At 39.4% G+C, this 27505-nt stretch overlaps 1 protein-coding gene across 10 annotated transcripts in view; it reads right to left on the bottom strand.

Annotated features, from left to right (window-relative positions):
- The window catches only part of SYNE2 (spectrin repeat containing nuclear envelope protein 2), a 265485-nt gene extending 243008 nt beyond the window's left edge, over positions 1-22477 (bottom strand). For all 10 annotated transcript variants that reach the window (XM_058567087.1, XM_058567088.1, XM_058567090.1 and 7 more), the window contains exon 1: positions 22352-22477. In XM_058567087.1, coding sequence (XP_058423070.1) covers positions 22352-22430 — 79 coding nt within the window. In that variant the 5' untranslated portion in view covers positions 22431-22477. The remainder of the gene's footprint in view (positions 1-22351) is intronic.
- Positions 22478-27505: the final 5028 nt, after the last annotated feature.

Below are 27505 nucleotides of genomic sequence, written 5' to 3'. Positions count from 1 at the left end.
TGCCCCTCACTCCCCTGAACTCCCCTTCCTTTCATCCTTACCCATTTTAAATTCCATGATCAATCACTACAAACACTCCCTTGCACATCTCATTTTATTGTCTGTGCTTGGCATGTCTTCACTGCTCTCTGCTCACTCATACCTACACACACGCTGCTGAATGTGGCTGGAGGGAAATCCATAACTGCTGAATGGTCTCACCGTGACCCCGAGTGGGCCCTAAATGCTGCCCAGCAGTCACACTATATTGCCCTCTCCCACTCCCCTAGACAGTAATTTCACACCTTGTCCTTCTTCCACAAACTTCCAACAGGCTCTCCCATCCTTACCCTCAGCTGAGACCTCGCTTCCCAGGACACTTATGCAATCACCCACTCTCCCTCATCTAACAACTTATCAAAATGTTCTGCCTCTAGGAATTGGGATAGAGCAAGGGGTTAAGTGTATAACCTCCCAAGTAGACTGCCTGGGTTTGAATCCTGAGCATGCTGCTTAGTATTGGCTATATAAGCAGGATATCTAACCTGGGGTAATAATAGTACCTTGAGGATATTAAATAAGTTATGTATTTAAATGATATAATGTCTGGCAGATAATAAGCATTATGCAAATGTTAGTAAATGTTATTCTAAAATGTTCTGCCTCCAACCAGTTAGCATGGATGAATGAGACTTGCTCAGACCTAAAGCCGATCCCTTCGCTCTTTCACCAGATCTCATCCCTTTGCACGTACTCAAGAATATTTTGCTCCTTTTTCTCCTGTACCATCCTCTTTTTCTGTCCCCTCTCTTGGACCATTCCCATCAGTATAGATCCATGCTGTTAATTCACCCATCTGTAAACAAAAACAAAAACAAACCCCTCTTGACCACAGTTCCCTATCAGCTACTGCTTCATTTGTCTGCTCCCCATTGTGGTAAAACTTCTCAAATAGAGTTGTCTGTTCACTGTCTCCAGGTCCTCTCCTCATTCTCTCTTAACTGAACCCACACCAATCAGGCCCTTACCATTCCACTAAAACTGCTCTCTCATCAAGGTCACCATGATTCAAGGTCATCAATGACCCCTCTCTCACTAAAACCAATGGTCGATCCTCAGCCTTCGTCTTTCTGGACCAACCAGCAGCATCTGATACAGATGATCACTCTCTCTGCCTGCCTTCAGGACCCCACGCTCTCAGTTTTCCTCCTACATCACAAGTTGGCTTCCCTCCCTCTCTCTTTCTCTCTCTCATAGTTCATATCCAATGCCTCAGGAAATCCTCTTGGGTCCACTTTCAAAATAGATTCAGGATATGACCACTTCTCACCACTCCACTCAACCACCCTGGTCCAAGTCACCTCCACCTCGGCCTGGATTAATGCAATAGATCCCTAACAGGTCTCTCTCCTTCCAGCCTTGCCCTCTAAATAGTAGCCTCAACACAGCAGCCAGAGTGATATTGATAAAATGTTAACTCAACCCCTGCGAGGACTCCTCACATCACTCCTTCCGATGGCCTCAAGGCCAACACCATCTGCTCCACCACCATCACCACTTCCTCCTGGCTCACTCCACTCCAACAACTCTGCTGGCCCCCCTGTTTGTCTCAAACTCTCCAGGCGCATTCCCACCTTAGGGCTTTTGCACTAGCCATCCTTTCCTCCAGGAATGCTCTTGCTACAGATATCCCCATGGGCCTAACTCCCCCTTCTCTTTCAGATCTTGGCTCAAATGGCACCGTACCCATACCATCTATCCTGACCATCCTGTTTAAAACAGTAACACCCCAATTCCTGCTTCCCCTTGTTTGCTCTATGTTTTTCTACAGGACTTATCACCTTTTAGCATTCTGTGTAACATATATGTAGTATGTTTATTATTTAATGCCTTGCTCTTCTCCCAGTAGAATGTAAGCACCACACAGGCAAAGATGTTTTATCTGATATATTCCAAGTGCCTAGAGGAGCCTGGCCCAGAGAAGGCTCTAAATAAATATTTGCTGAAAGAATAATAATTTTATTAAGTATTATAATTGTTATATGTTGTTTACGAAACTGAGAAGGTCAAATCTACCTTCATACATTTACATTCCTTTTTTTCAAGTTGTCTGTTTACCTTCTAATACATCATTTTCCTTTGACCCTTCCCACTTTTCCTTATTAATCTCTATCTAACACAGCTGCAATGGACTGAAACTGTTGGCATGACGTCTAACTTGATTTCTTGAAAATTTTTGAATCTGATGAGAGTTCAGGTTGAGGAACTGAAGAGAATCTGAGTAAACAGAATTTTAGTGTGTTTACTCCAATTGTTACTGATTGGAGATTAAAGATGCACTTGGCCTCACTGGGTTCTTTCCTTATCTTTTTTAATTCATTTTATTTTTTCTGTATTACTAGCTTAAATTACTTATAGCATTATAAGTATTATAAAATACTTATGTGTGACTTACACATTACAGGGTGCTCAATAATTGTTAGCTGAACTGAATTGAATTCTGACAAGCCAACTGCATAGTTTAGGCCTTCAAGAGTTTTTTCTGTCTTATATAATTTCACTTAGCAAAAGAATTACAAAGAAACACAATTTTGTCCTATAATTCAAAATGGTACTAAATCTTTTAGAATCTTTGAGATACGTTTTCATGTTTTTTCCCCTAATATCAGTAGATGATAAGAAAAAAATTTTTTTTTTTTTGTGAGGAAGATCAGCCCTGAGCTAACATCCAATGCCAATCCTCTTCTTTTTGCCGAGGGAGACTGGCCCTGGGCTAACATCCGTGCCCATCTTCCTCTACTTTATATGGGATGCCGCCACAGCACGGCCTGACAAGCGGTGCCTCGGTGCGCGCCGGGATCTGAACCCTGGGCCGCGGCAGCGGAGCACGCGCACTTAACCACCACACCACCGGGCTGGCCCCAAGACAATAATTTTTAAGCATGTACTGACGCTTACCAAAAAATGTACTGAGGGCTAATTTTGCTCCTCAATAGAAAAAACTAGAGAACAAGTTTTTATGATTCCAGGATCAAGTTATACGCACACAATGTACATTAATCAAGGCCATGTGTAAAAGCAGGGAGGGCCTTGGCCATTATTATAACAAAAAAGCAGAAATTCAAATCAAAAACAAACAATAAAACCAAAGATGACGCTCTTCCTATCCTTAAAGGACCAAGAGAGATTTTTCTTTCTTAGGTGATCAAGTATGAAAAAGAAATCTATCAGGAATACTACCAGGTCCAAGAGAGACTCTGCACTAACTTTACGGGAGTCATAGGGGGAGAAAGAAGGGGGGCCTCTTTAAATCACCAGGGAGGGGAGAAACACTGGCACAGAACTGAATGCAAATAGAGCATTATGTGCCTAAGGAGTCTTAGTATTCCATGTCCACCTGGAAATCGCAGTCATTTTGAACTATTTCCAAGTAAGATGAGGGATCATTTCATTTCCATGCAATGCTAGACAAAAGGGGTCTTGGTACTGAGCAAACTGAGGACCATCAACTTCCTAGGCTGAGAAAAGAGGCAGCAAAACCAGGGCTCTGACTGGCTTATTCAAATTGGAGCACCTAATCTAATATGAGGTTAGACTGATGAATATCCCCCAGAGAGGGACATAAACTTAAATTTAAAATAATCAAAAAATTTCCAATGAAAAGATTGTTATTCCTGTCCTAATTTGAGTAAAACCCAACAGAAACAAAGGCAAGACAGTAAGAGGGGCAGTCAGAACAAATCCGCATTGGTATTCTCCAGGGAGCAAAGGAAACAGAGCACAAACGAAACCTTCAGAGAAGGATTTAGAAAGAAAACTTCATGGCTTTTAACTAACTCATTGTCCAAACTTAGAGAACACCTCTTCATCCTGGAAATCAAATCCTTCAAATCCAACAGGACCCTTTGCTTAACAGCAAACAAAGACGTCCCAGGTGTAATTAAACACCTTTGTAGCAGCTCAATTAAACGGTTTGGTAAGTGCCAGTTCATTGATCCCTTGACACACTGATCACATTTTCATACTGCCTCATCCCTGAAAAGCAGTATTAGTTCAATAGAAACCAGAGCCAAATAGCTCAGCCTATGGCAGGATAAGTAATCTTTTGTTCTTTTCAAAGGCTGACCCAATGGGGAAAAAATAATTGAGAGCCACATGCTTTTAAAGCAACTTAATTTGAGTGGGTGAGTTTCTTTTTTTTTAACTTTTGGGTTTTATTTTTAATTTCCGGGGTAACTTTGTAATAAAATAATAACCCTCTTCTCAAAATGGCATGTAGAGAATAGGACATTTTAATCAGCAGATGTTAGGGATAAAAAAGGCAAAGAAAGAGAATAATAAAATCTATTATAATGATGAATTTCTGTAAAATGCCAAGGAACAGAGAATGAGAAATTCTCTATCTTGATTTCTAAGACAAATAAGAAATATATACAACGTAGGAAAATGTAGTCAGTGAATTTTATTCAGGCCTGTATAAGTATCATTGATTATCATTCTTGGAAAATATTTGACTGAACTTGAGAAAGGAGGCATAGAAGGCAAAGATTTTCTCTAGGTGTCATTACCATAAAAATACATTTAATCCCTGAGATTGTTCTTATTCAATCTGCCTTTTGTGAGCTGGCAACTCATATCCTTGGCTAGAAGGGAATTTAAATGAAAACAAACTGAGTTAAGCTCAATTAAAGGGCATGGATTTTAAGTTCATTATAAAACCTATTATAAGACTACCGCGGCTACTGGCTCTCAGCAAGGTCCAGTTTCCCAAAAGTTCATCTAAAATGTTGACTCCAGGAGTCCGCCCTGGTAGTAAGAGTTGAAAAGCAGTTACCCCAGGCATGAGAATCACCAGTTTACATGATTCACTTAAGTACAGAGCAATGTATTATTACAATGCGGCTTCTCCAAGAGTGTTCTCTACTGCATGAGATCACTGAGGAAGCTTTACAACCTCCTTCTACCCAGGAATTTCTGTTCTTCCCTTTCTACTATTGGGTTATTGATAATTGGTTTACTGCATGTGGTCCCAGACTCACTACTTTGATTTTTCACTCTCTTCACTAAACTCTCTTGATCTTCCCTAATTCCTTAATGAATAAATTATAAATTCTTAGCCTAACATTCTAGGTCATTCATAATGTGACTCCAATCTACTTTTTCCTGACTCATCTCCCATGACTTCTTCATTCATATCCTATTTCTCTAGCCAAACTAGAATATCTACAATTCGCCAAGTAATGGCCAATCCTCCCATCTCTCCTCTGCAGTCACAGAGACCCTAGCACCCAGCACAATACACATTGTGGGCATTTGATGGACATTTATTAAAATAAGACATATCTTTTCCTACAATGAAATAGACATAATCTCTTCTGGCTTTGTCACTCCTATAATACTTTGTTGGATCCTTTCTTATTATTATTAGAAAGTAATATATAATACTCATAAAAAACATTTTTTCAAACAGTAATAGAAGTTAAAAGCTAATCTTAACTTTCCTCAAACTTCCCATTTTCCTTTCCCAGGTACAACATTAATTAACAGTTTCCTGTGTATCCTTCTAGATTAAGCTGGTAAAGAACATAAATTCTAAGGGGAAGGGTATGTTTTTGTTGGTCACTGGGTCGGTCCCTAGATCCTAGAATAATACCTTGTAAGTAGGAGGCACTCTCAGTCAATATTTGTTGAATGAATGAATGTATATGTAAATTAAATGAATATATATGATATGGCTTTATTTTTTACATTGATAACTCACAAAGCAGAAATTTAGGTACACTACAAAGCATCTGCCAAACTATAAGAAATTTTTTAAAAGGAGATCATAATCCTTCCAAATTATCAGAAAGTAAGAAAAACACATCTGGCCAATAAAAAGAACAAAGTAGATATATATGTGCTGATGTGGATATATTCATAAGGGAAAGAGAGCAAGTTATAAAATAGTATGTTTATTTTTACTCTATCTGTATTTTTATTAAAAGATAGTTATATGTATAACCCAACAGTTTGTTTCTGTCTTATACTTACCACCCGCTGTTCATACACTGCAGTCATACCTGCATGTGGTTTCTCTCCTACTCAATGTATGAACCTTCAAGCTCAACCTTTATGCTTTTGTGTTTTTTGCTTCCCCTCAGCACAATGCCATGTAGAGAAGAGGTACTCCATGAATGCTTGCTGATTGAAAGACAGTAAATATTATAAGTATCAAGGATCAAACTGACTTGTCAGTTTGATGGAGAAAAATTTACTGGCAACAGTTACTAGGCCTATGTCTTGTCCTAATCCTTGTTTTAATAACCCCTGGGCAATTTCTTTCTTCTACTAATTTTATTTTATTTTTATTTATTTATTTATTTTTTTCCCCCAAAGCCACAGCAGATAGTTGTATGTCATAGCTGCACATCCTTCTAGTTGCTGTATGTGGGACGCGGCCTCAGCATGGCCGGAGAAGCAGTGTGTCGGTGCGCACCGGGCCACCAGCAGCGGAGCACGCGCACCCAACCGCTACGCCACAGAGCCGGCCCCTCTTTCTTCTACTAATAAAATGTCTTGAACAAAAGGGCATGTACTAATGAGACTCTATTGCCATTCTCTAAAACAATACTGCCAACTCACTGTTAGCTGGGACAGACACGAAAGAACTAAATTCGGAAGATGATGCACACATTTTAGCCGTGTGTTCCAACAGCCATCCCAAAGAATCTTAATCAAGCTGTTAGCCATAGAAACGGAAGTAAAAATAATAAGGCCACCTCTTCTATTGTTTATCATGGAGATGATAAACAGAAATAAATGAAGAAACAAATCAAGGGAATAAAAACACACAGGCATTGAGAAAAGCCTAAAATATCTGAAGAATAAACAGGAAAAGCCTATTACTTAACTACAAAAGGGGAGACTACTAACTGACAGAGAAAGCAGGGGGACAATTTACAACACATTTTCTTGCAACCAACCACAAGCAAACAAACAAGCAAGTAAGAGAGAAAAATAAATAGTACCAAGACTGAGATTGATACCAGCTCAACACAAAGTTGACTTGAGGGAAGCCACCATATTGTAGAAAAGAAACCCTATTGTAACTTGGAATAACCTCTGACTAACTAACCCAGCTGGATATGCACCCTCCAGGAGTTCTAACTGCTCTGTAGATTTTATGACCCCTGCTTGTGCATGTACCTTCTAGCTGCGATAAGACGATAACTTTGTTTTTTTGAGTTCCTTAAGAATGTGATGACCCCCTGACAGAGAGTCTCTCTGGTTTGGCCGCTACCAGTCTGTAACACAAGAGGGTCAACATTCCAACCTCCTTACCTGTAACCCACTGGCCTATATAACTGCTTCAAGATTCTGTGCCCCCTTTAAGACGGTTCTTTCGGACATTAGTCGGCCATCTTCCCCCTTGCTAGCAAGCTATAATAAAATGCCCTTTCTCTGCCACTATCTTGCCTCTTGACAACTGACTTTTGTCTCACAGAGAGCAGCTCATGCCCTTTTGTGCAGTAACAAGATCTGGCTTATTGAACCAGAAAAATGAGTTTAATGTTATTTTTTTTTCCCCCCCAAAGCCCAGGAGATAGTTGCATGTCATAGTTGCACATCCTTCTAGTTGCTGTATGTGGGACGCGGCCTCAGCATGGCTGGAGAAGCGGTACGTCAGTGTGCGCCTGGGGTCCAATCCCGGGCCGCCAGCAGCGGAGCGCACACACTTAACCGCTAAGCCACTGGGCCGGCCCCAGAAAAATGAGTTTAGAAGGTAACTCCTAACTAACATATCTCCCAAGTACAGTATGCAACCATCTCTCAACCTCAAAATTCTTTTATTTCACATATTTCCTCCTGGAGAATCCATGAAAAAACAGCACTTGCCTATCAAACTCAGTATTCCAGGACTAAAATCACACTCCACCTCCCTACTTCTCAAACCTGTCCTTACCTCCGTTTCCATCTCAGGGATTTGACACCACCATCTGTTATCATCCTCAAGTACAACCTACTGCCAAATCCGGCCAAATTTGCCTCCACATAGGTCTGGTATCCACTCCCTTCTCTATACCTCTCAGCTCCCCTGACCCTCTGTCCTGCCCAATCTACCATCAGCTATGGCCTGGACTACATCATGGCCAACGAGGTCTGCTCCACTCCCTTCAATCTGTTCTCCACTTCAACCAGTATATCTGACCATGTGACCCTTTCCACCTTTGATGGTTTCTCTCTACTCTCAGGATCAAGAGCAAAATCTGTAACAGCCTAGGAGTCCCTGTGTGGTCCACCCCAGAGCAACTCTCCAGCCTGGCACACATCACTCTCCCCCGACCCAGGGCTCCAGCCACAAGCCTCTTCTTCAGGGCCTTTACAAGCTCTGGTGCCTCCTGCCACTCCATTCCCCCAATCCCTTTCACTTATAAACTTCTACTTATGCTAAGGTCTCAGCTCAATTGTTGTATCTTGAAGGAAACCTAAGTCAGTGGGTCTTTTGTTATTTGCTTTCATAGACCCAGTGGTTTTCCCCCTCTATTTAGCACTTGCCTCACCTTGTAATTATCAACAAGGTTAAGAGCACTGGCTCTAGAGCCAGACTACCTGGGGTTGATCCATATGTGCCATTTATTAGCTGTGTCCCTTCTTATCTTCTTATCTGTAAAATGGGGATGATAATACATACTTCACAAGTTGTTGGCAGGATTAAGTACTTATATTGACATAGATCAGAAGTTAACAAACTGTAACTCGGAAGGCCAAATCTCGTCTGCGCCTGTTGTTGTAAATAAAAACACAGACATGTTCATTTGTTTACATACTGTCTGTAGTAACTTTCACACTAAAATGGCAAAGTTGAGTAGTTGTGACAGACCATATGGACCTCAAAGACTAAAATATTTACTACCTGACCCTTTACAGAAAAAGTTTAACAATCCCTGGCATAGACTATAATTAGTCTACACAAATAAATATTAACTATAACATGGACGAACCTTCAAAACATTACGCTAAATGAAAGGAGCCAGTCACAAAGTAACATATATTATACGATTTCATTTGTATGAAATGTCCAGAATAGGAAAATCTATAGACACAGAAAGTAGACCAGTAGTTGTCTAGGGCCAGAAGGGTGGAGAATTTGGCAATGATAGCTAAAGAGTATGGGGTTTCTTTTTGGGCTGATGAAAATATTCTAAAATTAAATGTAATGGTTGTACAACTCTGTGAATATACTAAAAGCTATTGTACCTTTAAATGGGTGAGTTGTATGGTATGTGAATTATATCTCGAATCATATCTCAACAAAGCTGTTCCAAAAAAAATTAGCTAATATCTGTGAGATTGATTAATATCTGTCTCCTCTGTAGCTTATGGGCTCCATGAGAACATGGGCTAAGTCTGATTTTGCTTGCAGCACCTACCACCATGCATTTCATGTTGCACGAACTTGGAAAATAATTGTTGAACGAATGGTTAAATGTCTGGGGGAGGAGGGAGAGGGGGTTTGTTGCTATTTTCCCCCCATCAACATAGAGATTTACGTATTTTGTTGGGAAAATATATGACGTACAACAAATGATTTCTACTCTGGGCCTCAGCATGTGGAACCCAGCAACTTCGTGTTGCCACATGAGTGAACCACACCCTTGTGAAACACCTGAGACACACATACTGAGGTCTTTGTTTCCAGCCTCACTGGAACAGAGCTCCTGGCTCTCTGAGTAAGCAAATCTTGTATTTCTAGCACATGAAAATGAGCCCACAATACAGATAAAATACCTAGAATCTGTGGTGCTATTTGTCTCTCTTCTTTCTCACCCTCTTCTGACTCATCTGAGTTGCTCAATAAATATCGGTGAAATGAATACATCAAAGAAATGACTACATTTCTTTTAACACATATTTCTTATTCCTCTACCTTTTACCTACCACATAAAACTGTGAGTGCTTTTCTTTTGAAAATTCAGATGTGTGAGCCTGAACACTTTCCACAGGGGCAGCAGTCCCAGCACGAGACCCGCGCTGTGATTACAAATCTAGGATTCTTACACTTCTGAATGGCAGCAAATTACTCAGGATTACTGTTTAAGTGCAAGTTTCTGGGTCCCAGCTCCCAGCAATTCTGATTCAGGGTGTCCACACGGCTCACTCTGAGAAAAACCTCTCTACAGTAACTGGACTCATTTACGTGTGTGATTTACTCTTGAGACAACACAAGGGAACAGGCAGGGCCTGGCAAAAATAGTGATGAAATCATAAACTCTGAGATAGTATTATAATGTAGCTCAATATAAATCTTTTATAAGATACGGGTATCCTAAGACACACTTGGCTGAGGCTTGCTGAAGCAAGTCATGTCGAGGAATAAGTGGGAACTCAAGGGTAAGGAACAATGTCACTATTTCATTAAAGCCTTTCAATGAAGTAGTCAGGTAGGCATTTTATAAATGAGAAAGCTGTAGCTCCCAGAAGATGAATGAGTTTTATTCACTCATTCAATAAACATTTATTGAAAGTCTACTGTCTCCTGAATACTGTGCTCTAGATCTCACACCTGGTGGAAGAGAAATTCAAATCCAGATGTGTCTGATACCAAAATCCATGTTCTTTTCATTATAATTCAAAATCAGCTGAAATGTCAAATCCACGGTCCCTCCAGCTACCACTCTATCTCTCTCCTCCCCTTCAAACCCAAATTTCTTGAAACAATTGTCTACACTGGCTGTCTTCACTTTCTTACCTACCAATCACTTCTCAACCCACGAAAAGCTGACTTCTACCCCGACCACTCTACTTAATTCTCAGGCTAGGCTATCTACAATAAACCCATTACCAAACCCCATGAATGCTTGTCAGTACTTCCTGGATACCTTGAAACTTCTGACACTGTCCACTGTCTTCTCCTTCTTGAAATACTCTCCTCTTTGGATTCCGTGATACCACACTTACCTGGTTTTCTTCCTACTTCTCTGGACACCCCTTCTCAGGCTCTGTTAGGGGCTTGTTTTGCTTCTTCTATCTCTGTAATTTTTTTGCCTAGGCCTTTCTTCTCTTTTTCTAGATATTTTCATTTACTCCAAAGCAACAAATTGCCATTTATATACTAATGACTTCCAAATCTTTACCTTCAGCCCAGGTGTCTGTTTCTCCTGAGCTTCATGTCTGTATATCCCATTATCTTCTGGATATCTCCACTTAGTTATTCCATAGACACTTCAAACCCAATATTTCCAGAACTGAGTCATCATCTCTAACCAACTCCCTCCCCCACCAAAGTTGTTCTCCTGCATTTTTTTTCAGTAGATGGTTCCATCATCCACTAATTTGCTCAAGAATAAACTTGAGGGCCAGCCCCGTGGCTTAGCGGTTGAGTGGGCGCACTCCGCTGCTGGCGGCCCGGGTTCGGATCCTGGGCGCGCCCCGATGCACCGCTTCTCTGGCCGTGCTGAAGCCGCGTCCCACATACAGCAATTAGAAGGATGTGCAACTGTGACATACAACTATCTACTGGGGCTTTGGGGGAAAAAATAAATAAATTAATTAATTAAAAAAAAAAAAAAGAATAAACTTGAGTCATCTTTGATACTTTCCTCTCTCTCACTTTCCCATACGCAGTCAACTGAAAAGCCCTAATAATTACCTCAATAAAGCTCAAAATAAATAAAGTAAAATTTTTTAAAACTCTGAAAATTGTACCTATTAGATATCTCTCCATACCTATTTCTCTCCATCCTCACCTCCTAAATCAGGACACCATTATCTCTCAGCTGGACCACCATATCAGACTTAAACTGGTCTGCCTCCATATTCACTCCCATAAGACTACACCCTACACTGAAGCCTGGGTGATTTCTGAAACCAGTTCTGCATAAATCTCTACTCAGAATCCTTCAATTGCTTCTCCTTGGTCTTAGGAAAAATTCCAAACCCCTATATGTTGACATGACCCTTTATAGCCTCATCTCTTCACATTTTCCTTCAAACTCAATCCTTAGTCTCTCTGAACATCCATTTCCTTGAATGTGCCATGATCAGCCTCATCTTCTGGCCTTTCATATGCTGTTACCACTGCCTGGAGCACTCTTCCCATCTTCACCTTGCTCATCTGCTAACACATTTCAGGTCTAAGCTTAGAAATCACTTCCTCTGAGAAGCCTTCTCTGACCTCCAAGTCGGGGTTAAGTAGCCCTACTCTGTACTTCTGTAGTACCACATCTCCCTTCTCTTGCAGCACACAACGCATTACACTGTACTATTCTATGTACTTGTCTTTATCCCTGCAATCAGAACATACATTTCAGGACAGCACGTGCCATGTGCTATCCCGTGTGTGCAGCATAGTGCCTTGTACCCAGAAGGTGTTCAAAAACACTTGTTGAATAATGAATGAACAAATAAATGAACGGAGCTTTAAGAATAAATTAGCCTATAATTAGAAAAAGCATAACGAGTAATGGAGTAGTATCTCTTACCCTAAAAAATCCTACATTTCCCTTCAGCAAGTGCCTGAAATCTGTTCCCCTTCACAGCAAAATTCCTTGAAAGCAGTTGAATGAGTCATTGTCTCCACTTCCTCACCTCTCATTCTCTCCTCAGCTCACTCCAGTCAGGCTTCCATCTCCACCACCTAAGTGCGGCTAACTTGTCAGAGGCACCAACTAACTCTATGAGCCCAATCCAGTGGCCACTTCTCTATTCCACATGGTTGACCACATCGCCTTCTCGAAACACTTTCATCTAGGGTTTTCCATGCCATCGCAAAGGTTTTCCTCCTTTGTCCCTAGCTACTCCTTAATGTCCTTCGCTTGCTCCTCCTCTTCTGCTTGACCTCTAAACACTGAATGACTCGAAAGGTCTGCTCTAGCTACACACTCCATAGGTGATCTCATCCAGTCCATGGCTTTAAATGTAAATATACCAGCCATATGCTGATGGCTCCCAAATCTATACCTCTCCCTAGAACTCTGGATCCTTACATCCAACTGTCTACTTGACATCTACATTTGGATTATCAAACGAGCATCTCACGTCAATCATGGCAAAAATAAACTCCTGACTTCCCCCAAACTTATTCACCTACCAGTCTTCTTCATTGCATCAACTACTCAGTTGCTCAAGGCAAAAATTTAGAAATTATTCTTAATTTGTGAACATTCCCAGCATTCACAGATATCCTAAAAAATCCATGGTTCTTCATCCCATTGATACCACACTAGTCCAAACTACCATGATATCTTACTTGAACTACAATAAAAGCATCCTAACTGGCTTTCCCGCTTCCCCTCTTGCTCCCAAATAAGTCCTTCATCACCCAGCAGCCAGAGTGATCTTTTGGAAAACATAAATCAGATCATGTTATTCCCATGATTAAAACCTGCCAGTGGTTCCCATCCATACACCTTACCTTAGAGCTGACGAATCCCTGCCCAGTCCAGCCCTGCCTTGACTGGGTCTGCAATACCAGCTCAAGCTACCCCTTGCCCACTACCATCCAGTCACACCAAGCTTTCCTTACTCCATGAATTCACCAAGTTTGTTTCTATCTTTGAGCTTTTCCTTCAGACTGGAATGCTCTTCCCCTGTTCTTTGCATGGCAGCTCCTTTGTGTTACTCAATCGCTCCTTAAATGTCTCTTCCTCAGACAGGCCTTCTCTGACCATCTGATCTAAAGAAGACACCCAGGCACTATCACATAAACCCATGTTTAATCCTCTGCATAGCACTTACCATGTGCTGATATTCTTTTCTTGATTATTTATTCTCTGTCTTTCTAACTTAAATACAAGCACCATAGGCATATGAAGCTTGGTGGAGGTGTTCGCTTCAGTATTCTCTTAACCTAAAATAGTGCTTGATTCAAGGCAGAGTCTCAGGAAACACATGTGGCATGAATGAATCAATGAACAGATTTACCTGTATTCATAAAAATCATAAGTATGTGATGAAGTGGTAAGTGTGAATTCACCTGAACTTTGGAAACATTTGTTTTGAAGACATCAAAACCTTCTGGAAGTTATAACAAGAAAACATGCAGAGAGGCAGACAGAGATACATGGCAGAACTAGTTCCCACTATTAACCGTCCTACTTAACTGAAGACAAGGCCAACAACTCCAGTGTTTTGTGAGGATCTTAAATGTTTCTCATATTTGAGAAGGGCTGTTTGTGTGCTGCATTTTTGAGCCACATGCCCTGCATCTTGTAATATTCTACTGCTGACGTGACTGGGAGTCCCCTGTGCAGTAAAGACTGAAAAGACCAAGGCATGACCAGTGAGTGCTGCTCCACCCCAGAGGCACACAGCAGGTGTGTGTGGCTACTCTCCTGCCATTTTCTTCTATGCTCATTGAACATGCATCACTGCACAAACCGTCAAGGTCCAGGAGAGATTACTCACCCAGAATCTCATGGCTGTCCTCCAATGATATACACATTTAGAACTTTGAACAGTCCCTCTCTCTGATAAATCATTCATATCCTTTTTTTTTTTTTTTTTTTGGTGAGGAAGGTTGGCCCTGAGCTAACATCTATTGCCAATCTTCCCCTTTTTGCTTGAAGAAGAGTGGCCCTGAGCTAACATCTGCACCAATCTTCCTTTACTTTGTATATGGGACACCGCCACAGCGTGGCTTGATGAGCAGTGCGTAGGTCCACGCCCAGGATCCAAACCCATGAACCCCGGGCCGCTGAAGTGGAGCACATGAATTTAACCACTACACCACCAGGCTGGCCCCCATTCATAGCCTTTTATCTACCACTTTTAAATGACTCTAAAAATACCTGGTAGTAGTAAACTTCAATTCTCTTACATATTGAGAACCACAAATGCAGTAACCTGTTACCAAAATTTCCCTGAATGTTTTAGAAAAATAGAGCCATTCAGAGAAATTGTAATCAGCAACGTTGAAATCAGAAGAGGCAAGTAATCTCTTGAAGAGGCACATTTAGTTTTTAGACCTCCAGTTTTTACAGTGTGGAACCACACACTAAACCCACCAACAGTTATAAACTAATCTCTTATATTGACTTCTCACTTTCTTATTTTCAAGGGGAAATTATTTTGAATTTTATTTTTTCCTTATATGCTACTTTAAGCTCTGAATAATTACACCCCCTCCAGACACACACACATACACAAAAGCTCAGAAACCTTGCATCTCTCATGGGGCTAATTAAAAAGGATTTTGATTTCTATAAGGAATGAATGAGATCTTTGTTAACCTACTTTAACAGCACTCTAAATGACCCTGGATTTATCTTGCCCTAGTTTTCAAAATGTAACTGACCCAGAATAAAGTAAGCTTATCCCCAAATTCCTGGCAAAAACAGAACCAAAGTTCCCAGAAGCCAAAACTGTATACACAAACTAAGGAAAAAAAATTGTTTTTCCCTGAAAAACACTGTACAGTGCAACACCACTGTTTGTAGAGCTTAATGCATTTTTTGTTTAATTGGGATATTTTTAGGATTATAAAGCGTTACAATATCAAGGCAAATAATCTTCCAAGAAAACACAGCAAGACATTACCAGCTACTATGATATCAGGAACTTTCTGGAAGCTTTTGTGTTGGGACAGTACAGCACTGATAGCCAGAGAAGGACAATAACTTGATTATTTTCTCTGGGTGTAATAATCACCTAATTAGCAAAAAACGACCCCAGAGATGATTTGCTTTTATTCATAATAACTGAGCAGTCTGAATTGGTTAGAGAAACAAAAATATTGCCTGCTAGTACACGTCCTTTTCTTACTCCTCATTCATCATTTCCATCAAAATTCCACACTGGGGTCTTGGCTGCAATAGGGTGGAAATTCCACTCAGAGGCCTTTCATTAACCCTGTTCCTCTTTCTCAGACTTCACACGGTTTCATTCACTCCCTGTCATAAGGTAGAACAGAATTTCTCTAAGAAACACGACACTAAAGCACTATTGAGCCTCCAAACATCAGACATACACCTCACTGCCTCATGTCTAAAGAAATCCATGTTTTCATCCTATCTGACTGACTTTCCTGTACACTGAACAGTTCTAATTTAAAGTACTTCATAAATTTTAAATATTGGAATGGCCACTCATTTATTCCTCATGTAGTTGTTTATTGAAAGGCTGAAATAGGTCAGAAACTTCACTAGCGATAAAGACACAGGAGTATCTTATGCAGGGCACCTGACACACACTTGGAGGAACTCAGAAGGCTGATTAAAGCAAGTGGGGTCCAAAGATGAAAGGAAACTCAGGGGTAAGGAATAATTACAGGGGATTCAGCAAAAAGACAACAAACTCCAGGGAAGTTCTTACCAAAATGTTTGATTTTTACAGCAAGAGGAATATGTAACTCATCTTGCACATAATACGTTAGATAGAGCATATTTTTATTCTTCACCTCCCTAGAACTGAAATGTGAGAGGATACTCCAGAGGATATTTTCAGTCATATTTTGGTTGAATTTGTATGTTGGATACTGAAGTTAGGAACGTGACCCTGTGTAGTTAAGGATTTCAACTCATCTCATAAGAATGATCAGATCTGCATCCCAGGTCTTTCACATGACATCAAAAGCACACCTGGACCACATGCTTCCTAAAGGTGCTCAATCTATTTATCTTCATACCCTTAACATCCAGCCCACTGCACCTGGTTGGCATTCCAATATAAATAAATAAATATATTTACTGAACAACTGAATAAAACTAAGCACTACAGCACATTATTATGCTTTAATTAACCCACTGGACACGAATAATTCCTCATGTTACTAAAAATAATACATTAATTGAAAGCCTCCCTTCAGACGGATACTCAGTAAATAATGAATAAATTTCAACGGAGTAATAACCTAACTACAGAGACTCACATTTCACTACTGAGCCCCACCAAGTAATGGTACCTACCGCAGAAGACATAGGCAGCTTTTTAGTCTTTTAAAATATGTCATCTAGATGATAACAGCACTAAATAAAACATACGAGCATTGTTTGAAACGGTACAGTAACTGGGCTGAACCTGGTTTTATACAGGTTCATGCAGACGGTCACCATTCACCCGCATTTTGGCAGGACTGCATGAAAGTTAGCTCTTCGTGTGGCGGCAGAGGAAAGAGAACACACACTCCTTCCTGGTTCTGTGTCTAATTAATGATCACATTCAGTATTCAAATACTGTTTTTATAAAGCATTGGACTACCTTGTTTTTGAAAACAAAATAATCTGCTTCTGTTATATAAATGTATTGTGTCCCTTTATGGCCAACAAATCATTATATTTACCTTTTAAAAAGAAATAACTTAAATCTGAAATATATAAAGTCCAAAACAATTCAAATTTGCCACAGCTATCATTTAAAATATCACAAAGTGAGTCAGCCTAGTGAGTCAATTTCATTCATTATTAATTTGACGTTCAATTGGGTCCTGTTATCTGTATCATGCTTTTAATCTTTCCATGACATAAGAAATTCTCAAGAAAAGAGTTTCTTTGTAAACAGTATATTTTATCTACAATTTATTTTAAGCACATTGATATAAAATAATACTTAGGTGCCAGCGCGGTGGCATTGTGTTAAGTCTGTGCACCCCGCTTCAGCAGCCCGGGGTTCATGGGTTCAGATCCCAGGCACGGACATACACCACTCATCAGCCATGCTGTGGCAGGTGTCCCACACACAAAATAGAAGAAGATGGGCACAGATGGTAGCTCAGGGCCAATCTTCCTCAGCAAAAAAAAAACCTTAAATATTAGTATTTTTAATATTATTTATAATTATTTAATTTTATAGTATTAAAATACTTAGTGAAAACACACTAAATAAAAAGAAGGTTAACAATTTGGACATTATAGCTGTTACCACTATTATGCCAAGCAGCTCAGCTTCTAAACCTAGGAGCCTCTCTACTTTATTATTCATATTCAATAGCTGCAAAGTCCTATTGAGTCTTCTACCTTCATGGTTTTCACACCTGTCCCATACTTTCACACTCACTGCTGTAGCTCTAATCCAGGCAAACATCACCCAACACCCAGATATCTGCAAAGCTTGCGTACTGGCTTCTCCAATTCCACGTTCTCGCCCCTTTCAAGTCTTCCTATACCTCGAAGCCAGATTATCCTACTAAGGCACCACTCTGACCTCTGACCACGTACTCTCATTCTCAAGACCCAATAGCTACCCACTGCCTAACAGCAAAATCCCCAAATTTCTTGGGTTTGAATTCAACTCCCTCAAGGATCTTAACTGCAGAAATACTTCTGAAGGGATTCCTACTTCAGTCTCAAATTAAACTGAATGGCAAAGAAAGTCCCTTCCAACTTGAAAATTCTGTGAAACTTATCCAACTTTACTCCCTACTGTTTCCATAATAATATGTATCTGACACTTGAAAGAATTGTTCCCTGAACATACCTTTCCCACCAGCAGAGCCTAGCAGAGATTTATTTCAGACAAAATATGCAGTTACTATCTTCTTAGGATAAAAGAGAAGGAAGTATCTATTATTTTGTCAGTTAAGAAATCCAATAGAAAAATTTAAAGAAATACTATAAGCGACACCTTGGTAAGGCAAATAACTATTTTTTTTTTTTTAAAGAAGAGAGTTTTCATAATTTTATTTATTTATTTTTCCCCCAAAGTGCCAGTAGATAGTTGCATGTCACAGTTGCACATCCTTCCAGCCGCTGTATGTGGGACACGGCCCCAGCACGGCCAGAGAAGCGGTGCGTCAGTGCACGCCCAGGATCCGAACCCGGGCTGCCAGCAGCAGAGCGCACACACCTAACCGCTAAGCCACGGGGCCAGCCCAGCAAATAACTTTTTTAAACAGCCATTTATTGATCATTTTAATAACCTGAATTTTCATATATCAAATTTATTTAAAATGTGGACCATCCATAGTAGTACAAAATGCACCACACTAAAATAAATTCCATTTTTAAATTAATCTGCTCAAATCCACAAATGCCATTTCTTTCTCCTCCTAACAATCCAACCATTTCAATGCATTCTCCTAACTAAACTAAGAGAACATAAATCTCTCTCTAAAAAAGGGCCCCAAAATCCCTTCATAAAGACATTTTCTCAAAGATCACATAAAAGACGAACAAAAAGACGAATTGTTTATGTCCTGCTCTGTGAATCTCAGCAAAGAACCGCCTGACTCCTTGCAGGCCTGGCTATCTGTTTTCATAGCATATCAAAGATGAATCACCACATTTCAATTGACACCTTAATCTTTTCTTGAGCATATTATTCTGAGTCAGGGTATGGCCACAATCCGTCTCACCTTAGGTAAGTTTTGGCTAAAATAAAGTAGGCATTATAAGTTAAACAGGCCATGCTACTGCCTCTACTTGCCTCTAAAAAAAATTCTGAAATGAAGAGATAAAAAAAAAAAAACTTTCTTCTGAGCAGTGATCCTGAGCCTCTCATATTATACAAAATCTCTTTTCTCATATGACTCCAAGGATCACTAAGCACATGTGGATTTTGTGAAATACAAGTCAGCTTACACAGTGTACAAAGTCAAATGCTTTTAAGATTACTGCCAACAGCCTGCAGTTCAGTAGTAGCTAATATACATAACATTATCTACCAATTTTTTGTCCAAATAGCTAATAATCCAGCCATGAAACTAAAGTTACCTTCAGAAATATATACAAGTTCCTTCCTTCCTCCCTCCCTGCCTTCTGAAAGAATCATTATAAATCTGCTGATAACAATATAGAACTTAACTTTGGGGAATCTCAAATCTCATATCACAATTAAGCCTTCATTCTATAGTCATGGAAACCTCTCGGTTGATATTCCTGAGGGGACCTGTCTAACGTGAGCAGCCTCTGCCCAGCGTCAACCCAACTACGTTATAGTACTGACTTTCTACCTCTCCCCCATAGAGCAATGCATCCAGCACACGTTCCTCTAAACGCCTCATGAAGGAAAATCATTCCCACTGATAATGCATGTATATCTTTCCACTGCCAAACGCCCACACTCATCTCCTATTGTAAAGCCGACTGCATAAGCTAGTATAATTCAAAACATGCTATAAGAAACCACTCATGTCTCAGTAATTTGCTAATTATTTTGAACTATTTATGAACCCGAGATCATTAATGTTACTTGAAGATGCCCATCCACATTCTGGATGTCAATGTCTGCTGTGGATTAAATAGGAGAAGGCTATGATGTAAGCAGATTTCCCAGAGAAAGTTGTGCGGGAAATTCCCTCTTTCAAATTGTTTGGAATGTGTCAGAGGGGGTGTGGTGCAGTGGAAAGAAAACTATCCTCCAGGTCAAAACCCAGCTCTGCTGCTCACAAGCTGTGTGACTCTGGGAAAGTGATTCCATCTTCCTGAGCCACGGCTTCCTTCTCTGTAGCATGAAGAAAAAAATATCTACCTCACAATGTGGTTGTCAGGATCAAATGAGATAATGGACGTGAGGGTGCTGTGTAAGCTAGTGCATGCCACTTAAAAGTTTTGGAGCGTACTCTGCAGTGGGGAAGGAAACATTACTCAATATAATAATTATAAAACTATAAGCGCTAAAATGGGTACTATGAGAGAACAGAGGAGGGAGGATGAATCTCAGCCAAAGAGAGATTAGGGCTCATGGAGGAGGCTGAGTCTGGCTGACTTTGGGATCGACAGGGATGGACAGGGATAGTGAGCTGGACTTCTTCCAGTGAGAAGGGAGGCAAGGGAGCTGCAGGGGAACAACCTGCACATAGGCAGGGAAGGACAGCCCCTTGGGGAGCTGTGGGGCTGGAGCACGGGGTGCTTGTGGCGGGAGGTGGTGTATGAGTGGAGAGAAAGGCGAGCACCAGCCAGGAAGAGCCTGTGAGCCACACCAAGAAGTCGAGACTGTATCCCACACGTGATAGGAAGCCACTGAATAGCAATGTCAAAACAAAAAACAAAACAATAGTAAAAACCAGACTTTCAGTTTACAATTTTTTCCTATCCACCACGCATTTTCCACTCTAGCTGTGTGCTCCTGAAAGATTTTGACTGTCAATATATAAAAAGAAATTACGATGCATTTATTGAGCGCCTGTGTGTCAGGCACTGTGCTAAGCCCTTTGCAAGCATTATTGTTCATCTTCAAAACACAGGTGCAATACAGGCATTATCCATACTTTAAACATGAGGAAACTGAGACTCAAAAAAGATAAAGTCTCTGGTCCAAGTTCAAAGAACTACTAAGTGGCAGAGCCAGCATTAGAAATTAGATTTACCTGACTATTTATTGATGCACTATCTTCCTGATATGTTTTAGGTTACATGAGTTCTACTTACTTGCAACCAAAACTTCGGAGAAAAACAAGAACATTGATTTTTTTCAGTTAAATGAAAATTTGATTCCAACCACTTATGAATATTGTATAACACTATAAAAAATGTACTTCTTGAGAATTTTTAAAATTCCTACCTCTAGTACTGCCTCTCAACACATTATGTTTCTTAGTCTATACAAATCACATGATATTTATTTTTAAAAGCCTGATACATATAGGTATAGTCTATAACAATAGCTATTGATCCCAAAGTCAAGAAGCTAATCATTTGAAACACATCTTTAATTAAAAAGAAAATATCAAAAAGAAAGTCATTTCGGGATCTTTATCATAAATGACTCAAAAGCTATGGTTTCTAAGTAACATTCTAAGAATTCTGTATAATACTGCCCATAATATTAAAATTACTTTAAAATACATAGTTACATAAATATTTTCAAAGACTTGCTGTAGCCTTATTTCTTCTACACTAACTTCACTCAGCTCCAAGATGTGCTTTATCAACAAAGGTGGCAAGTCTAGTGGCTAATGAATTTTCAAAGTACAAAACAAATACTGCCAACTCCACAAGAAGCCTAAAAAAATACAGACAGTACTTATTCTGCATAAATGCACACAGGATTCACATGATTGAAAGGTCACTCACTTATAATATTACGACTATTCCTATTAGGGTAAAATAAGGATGTACATTAAAAGAAGCTACGCAAAAAGATGCAAAATAAGTGCAAACAATGCTAAGCAAACTATGGTTAACTATTTAAGTTTCACTGCAAATAAAATACATACACTCAGAGTGAGAAACTGAGATGCCAAATTCCTTCTAGGTATTCCTTACTTGCCTAGAGAGCTGAGATAGCAATAAAGACCTTTAAGTAAACTGAAAGGTTCTACAATTGGAAAAATACAGATAGATAGATAGATAGATAGATAGATAGATAGATAGATAGATAGATAGACAGACAGACAGACAGATAGATAGATAGATAATTTCACCATGAGAGAGACAGAAAGCAATACGATTTGTGAATAGATGGGAGTAAGGTTTCCACACTTGCTAAGGGTGTCAGCACCCCTAATCTGAATTACCTTGCAGTGAAATATGGAGATCATCGATGCCCAGGGAAACCTGTCCATCTTCGGGGGGAAGCACAGAACTAGATGCCATCCTTTGACTCAGTGGAGATTATACCATGTCCATGTCAGTTGAAGAAGTGAACTAAAAGTAAAAGGGAGAAATGCTCATTAGTAACTTTGCAGCTGTGCATTTCTAGTAAACACGCACTGCCAGAAAACATCAGCAACGAAAAACTGCCCTCCAAAAGCAGCACAGTTTTCTACTGAGTGTTTCCCTAGTTGCGAGGAACAAAGTGACTACGCCTTCTTTTTTGAATCATAATCAAGATTTTGCCCTGTGACCTCTTCATGCTCTTTGGAGTTGCTGGCAGAACTCCAAAAGAGCGAGCATTGTGGATTCTATACTAGTGATGAAAAGGAAAGCTACGCAATTACATTCTGTAACTTGTCTGGAGGAAGCCAAGTTGACACAAACTGATATCTTGGGCGTTTGTGTGTATTTTATTGTTAACTTTCAACCTGCAAGGATCTTCTTTAAAACTTTTTATTTAACTTAATTCTTTTCCTGCTCCATAAATGTTGCCATTTACTGGAAACGAAACAAGCTGAGCTGCACAGCTTGCAAAATGAAACCAAAAAAATTACATCAAAAAGAATGTTTTGATGGGTTATCTATTAGCTTGAATTATTTTCCCAAGTATTTCTTTTTCCACCTACACATTTCTTTCTCTAGCCTCACTTTGACTCTTAAAGAATCCTTCCAGTAAGACTAATTCTTACTCTGCAACTCTTTAAAAGCATTACTTCATGTATGTATATATGCCACTATTAGTATCCTGGGGGCTGAGAATAAAACATCGACTTCTCCCATACAGATGATGACTTTCTTATCAAAATAAACCTAACCAATCATATAAAAATATAAAATGTATTAGAAGATAGAGAGATGGATAAACGTACAGATGTGGTCAAGCAAGTATAGCGAAACGTTAATGGAAGAATCTATGTGTTGAGCACATGAGTGTTCACTGTAAAATCTTTTAACTTTGCTATATATTAGAAATTCTTCATAATAAAATGTTGGGGGAGGGGGACTAAAAAATAAATAAACCTAAGGCCAACAGCTAGATGCAATCATATTAGATACCCAATTGACCACTTTTAAAAAATGCAAAGATAAAAATAATTAAACAGTTAATGCTAGATCCAGACTTCAAAAATCTTTCAATCCAGTCTTCCCCACCCTGTTATCATCCCAAACCCATTTTATTGTCTCCCCTGTGGGTCAGTCTTGGTAAAGATTTTACCTACCAAATAAACTATGTTTATTAATTAGTCATTAGTTTCATCCTCTGAATTAAGACGAATCAGAGCCTGCCACACGTACTGAGTTGATAGGATTCTAACCAAAACAAAAAGCTGTTTGTTAGTTGAAGTGAGCCTGTGCAGCCTGATGACTGATCAAGGTACAAATGTCCTCAGCTTTTGACGTATTAAGGACCCCCACTACCCCTTCCCATACCCAGGGCTCCTGAACCCAAAGTGAAGACAAAGCACTTGCTCATGATGCCAGGAGAAACACTGAATTCCAGAATGAACTTCCTAAGGGCAACCACTATTGCATGCCAAGGTTATTTAAAAAATAATAATAATAATAATAATAGCAGCAAACACTTACATAGCACTTACTATATACAAGCACTGTTCTGAGCTCTTTGCATATATAACCTCATTTAATTTTTATAACAACTGTATGACTTAGGTACTGTAATCATCTCCATATTTTAAAAGACAAAACTGAGATGCACAAATGTCATACAGTGGCCAAAGGTCACATAGCTAATAAATGATAGAGCTAACATCTGAACCCAGGTGGTTTTGGCTTCAGAGTCCACGCTCTTAACCAATATATGTTGGCACCTCATCGAGCTAGCTAAAAATTTGCCAGATTTCATTTATTCTTTCTGTCATTCATTTACTCAACAAGCATTTATATGTGCTAAACCCTGCTCTCAAGAATTCAATCTTCTGAGAATGACAAATGAACTCCATATTGAGTGAAATCTTCTAAGAACTGTAATGTAGAAGGTGCTATGGAAGCAAAGGGGAAGGTGCACTCCATCTCTTGAAGCTGGAAATAAATGTGACTGTCAGGAGTGTACTTATTATAAAAGAGCATTTCACTGCAAATAGCCCATTAGCATTATTCAGATAATACCTTGAATTTAATAAGAATATCTCTGAAAGCCACTCGTTGCCATTCAATATTAATCAAATATAAGGTGTCAAATGTAGAGGAAAGAATTTAGCCTCCCCTTATTTACATCAAAAGTAAAAACAGAACAATAGAGAATAAATTGATAACCAGAGAATCAAGAAATATTTCTGTACTAGACTGGTATCCGGGATTCATATTGTATATTAAAGTTGTTGGAAAAAAATCAGTATTAGTAAACAAAAAAATCTAGACCTTGAAATAACCATTTGCCTGAGAGGTTTCTGTTTTTAACAGTGAAAATTTGTTAGCAAACAAGTCAATAAAATATAATAATTTTTTATTTACTAGAGAATTTCCTAGAGCTTCTAAAAAATGTCCATCGAAAGTAAAACCCAGGGCCAGCCCCAGTGGTCTAGTGGTTAAGTTAGGCGCACTCGGCTTCAGCAGCCAGAGTTCAGTCCCCAGGCTCGGACCTATACCACTCATCTGTCAGTGGCCATGCTGTGGCGGCGGCTCACATACAAAAAGAGGAAGATTAGCAGTGGATGTTACCTCAGGGCAAATCTTTCTCAGCAAAAAAATAATAATAATAATAAAAAGTAAAACCCAACTTTGAAGATTGAATCAATTGGAAGTGTTAGATTATTGACCCAAATACCGTCTAAGTACAATTATTTATCAAAACATGCTACAGAGGTCATGAGGATCTGACTGAAGACAATTTATGACGACATTTCCAACACAGTTGTTTTTGGTGAGTAATCTCCAGAGAGGAATTTACTCGCCAAATAGGGCCCATGAAAAACTAGAACAGAGTAGAAAAGAAGAGCTTTGAGAAATTTCTCAGGATCTGAATTGTGAAGCTAGAAAGAATATGAAAAGGAAGGCAGAAAGAGAAATGAGGGCTTGGCCAAAACCTAAAACCAAATTCTATCAATCAAAGTCCCTGAGGGGGATCCTATCACTTGTGTTCTGACTTCCCTTTGGGGAGCACAAGAGCTGCCTTCTCAGGTGGAATTACAGCAAAGAAGAGCCCCTCCCAGGCGCTCCTTACAGCTTTACTTTTCCTCTCCAAATAAAAGTGACACAATTATGCAACAAATCTCATTTATTTTAGACTGAAAATAAATGAGACTATTCTTAAAAGTGAACAATGGGCCATCTTCAGGCTATAACCAAAGACTGGGTAAAGAATTAATGTAGTGGCATAAAGAATCTAAGATCAAGTGGAATTGTGTTTTTAAAACTCATGCAAACTAATATACACGCTTTTATAAATGGCATAAGCTATTTTGAAATGACTGTGATTTGCTTATGCAATATATCTTAATATGCCTCTGGGATCTCTAAAACCTCAAAACACTAGAGAATTTCCCCTTTTTAAAGAAATCTTGGCTGGGCCGACCCCGTGGCTTAAGTTAAGTGCGCGCGCGCTCCACTGCTGGTGGCCCGGTTCGGATCCCGGGCGCGCACTGATGCACCGCTTCTCCGGCCATGCTGAGGCCGTGTCCCACATACAGCAACTAGAAGGATGTGCAGCTATGACATACAACTATCTACTGGGGCTTTCAGGGAAAATAAATAAATAAATAAATAAATCTTGGCATTTACTTTGGATGAGTATGATTAGAATTTTTTCAACTCAAAAATGAAATTTGAATAGAGATTATTTCTAATGAATGAAATTGAGTGATTTTTATTTTCTTCTTTTTGCTTATCTGCATTTTTAAAACTTCAGTTGAATGCATATTTCTGCTGCAATAAGAAAAATGTTTTTGCTTTTATTTTAACAAAATGACAAGAAAAAGGAGAATGAGGTATTGTTTTGTTCAGGGTCAGTTCTTCAATCCATATGCTATAGAACTTGGATACCTGTATTTTCATAAGGAGAAAAATACTCTCTTGACACAAATAAAATATTAGAAAAGTTCTCTGAGCTTGCCAGAAATTTCTAGGAAAGACTCCTAAAAGCCTTTTTGGTAGCTCAACGAGTCTCTTATTTTCTCATTATTAGACAGTTTGCTAACAAGCCCTGCCAGTCTAGCACTGGAAACAGCACTGGAAAAATTACGTCAGTAGGGAAAAAGGGGCTTCAATCTTATCTTCAAAAGTTGATCAGAAGGTATAGCATAGCAGGATGTAGTAAGTACAGTCAGGTAATTCTTTAAGAGAGTGATTCAAATGTTAGCATTTTCCCTGGGGTGCCTTCCTTGTTCTTTTTTCTATTCTTCAGCTGCACCATGTTATTTATGGTCCACCGAGGAATTCTGAAGGATCTCTCTTTTGTCAGTTATGTTATAGAGCTGCTCCTAGCAACTGACAGTTAGTAACTTTAATCTGCTTACAAGCTCACAAAAGAAAGTTGTTGACATATTTGCAATAAATTTCTTCATCCTTTTCCCATTAACTTTCCCTAACTCATAATATTATTACTTATCCTTTCATCATCACTTGACCAGAAGCAATTGGTGCAAATTCCCAAACCAGGTGATTTTTAAGGTCCACTCTGCTATCTCCTTTCAGGCACTTCATTTTCCTAACGACCATCACAAAATGCCAGAGCAATCCATCCTATCTATTCACTACACTTTTGGAAGACAAACATGTAACAATTGTCTGGATATGATACCACTGTGCTTGCTACCTCACAACAAAGTAGTGTCACTCACCAGCCAATACCAACTGTGCCGCTAAACCACCCACTTCACCCCTGATAACAGCATTCTGGGTGAATGTAGCCACTTCCCTAAAAGAGCCTTCTGCTGGCCTTGACCAAGTCACAAATGCTCTGAACTGCAGCATCCACTGCTATGAATGATAATACTAATAGGTGGTTGTTGAAATTCAATGAAAAAGCACATGAAACTAAAAAACTACAGCAACAACTAAAATTTATTGAGTGCTTACTATGGGAGATGTACTATAGTATATAAACGGTATTTATTATA

This window comes from Diceros bicornis, chromosome 24 (genome assembly GCF_020826845.1).
Source record: "Diceros bicornis minor isolate mBicDic1 chromosome 24, mDicBic1.mat.cur, whole genome shotgun sequence".
Classification (NCBI taxonomy): domain Eukaryota; kingdom Metazoa; phylum Chordata; class Mammalia; order Perissodactyla; family Rhinocerotidae; genus Diceros; species Diceros bicornis.
The sequence above is the reverse complement of the archived record's forward strand: the minus strand, read 5'-3'. Positions and strand labels throughout refer to the sequence as shown.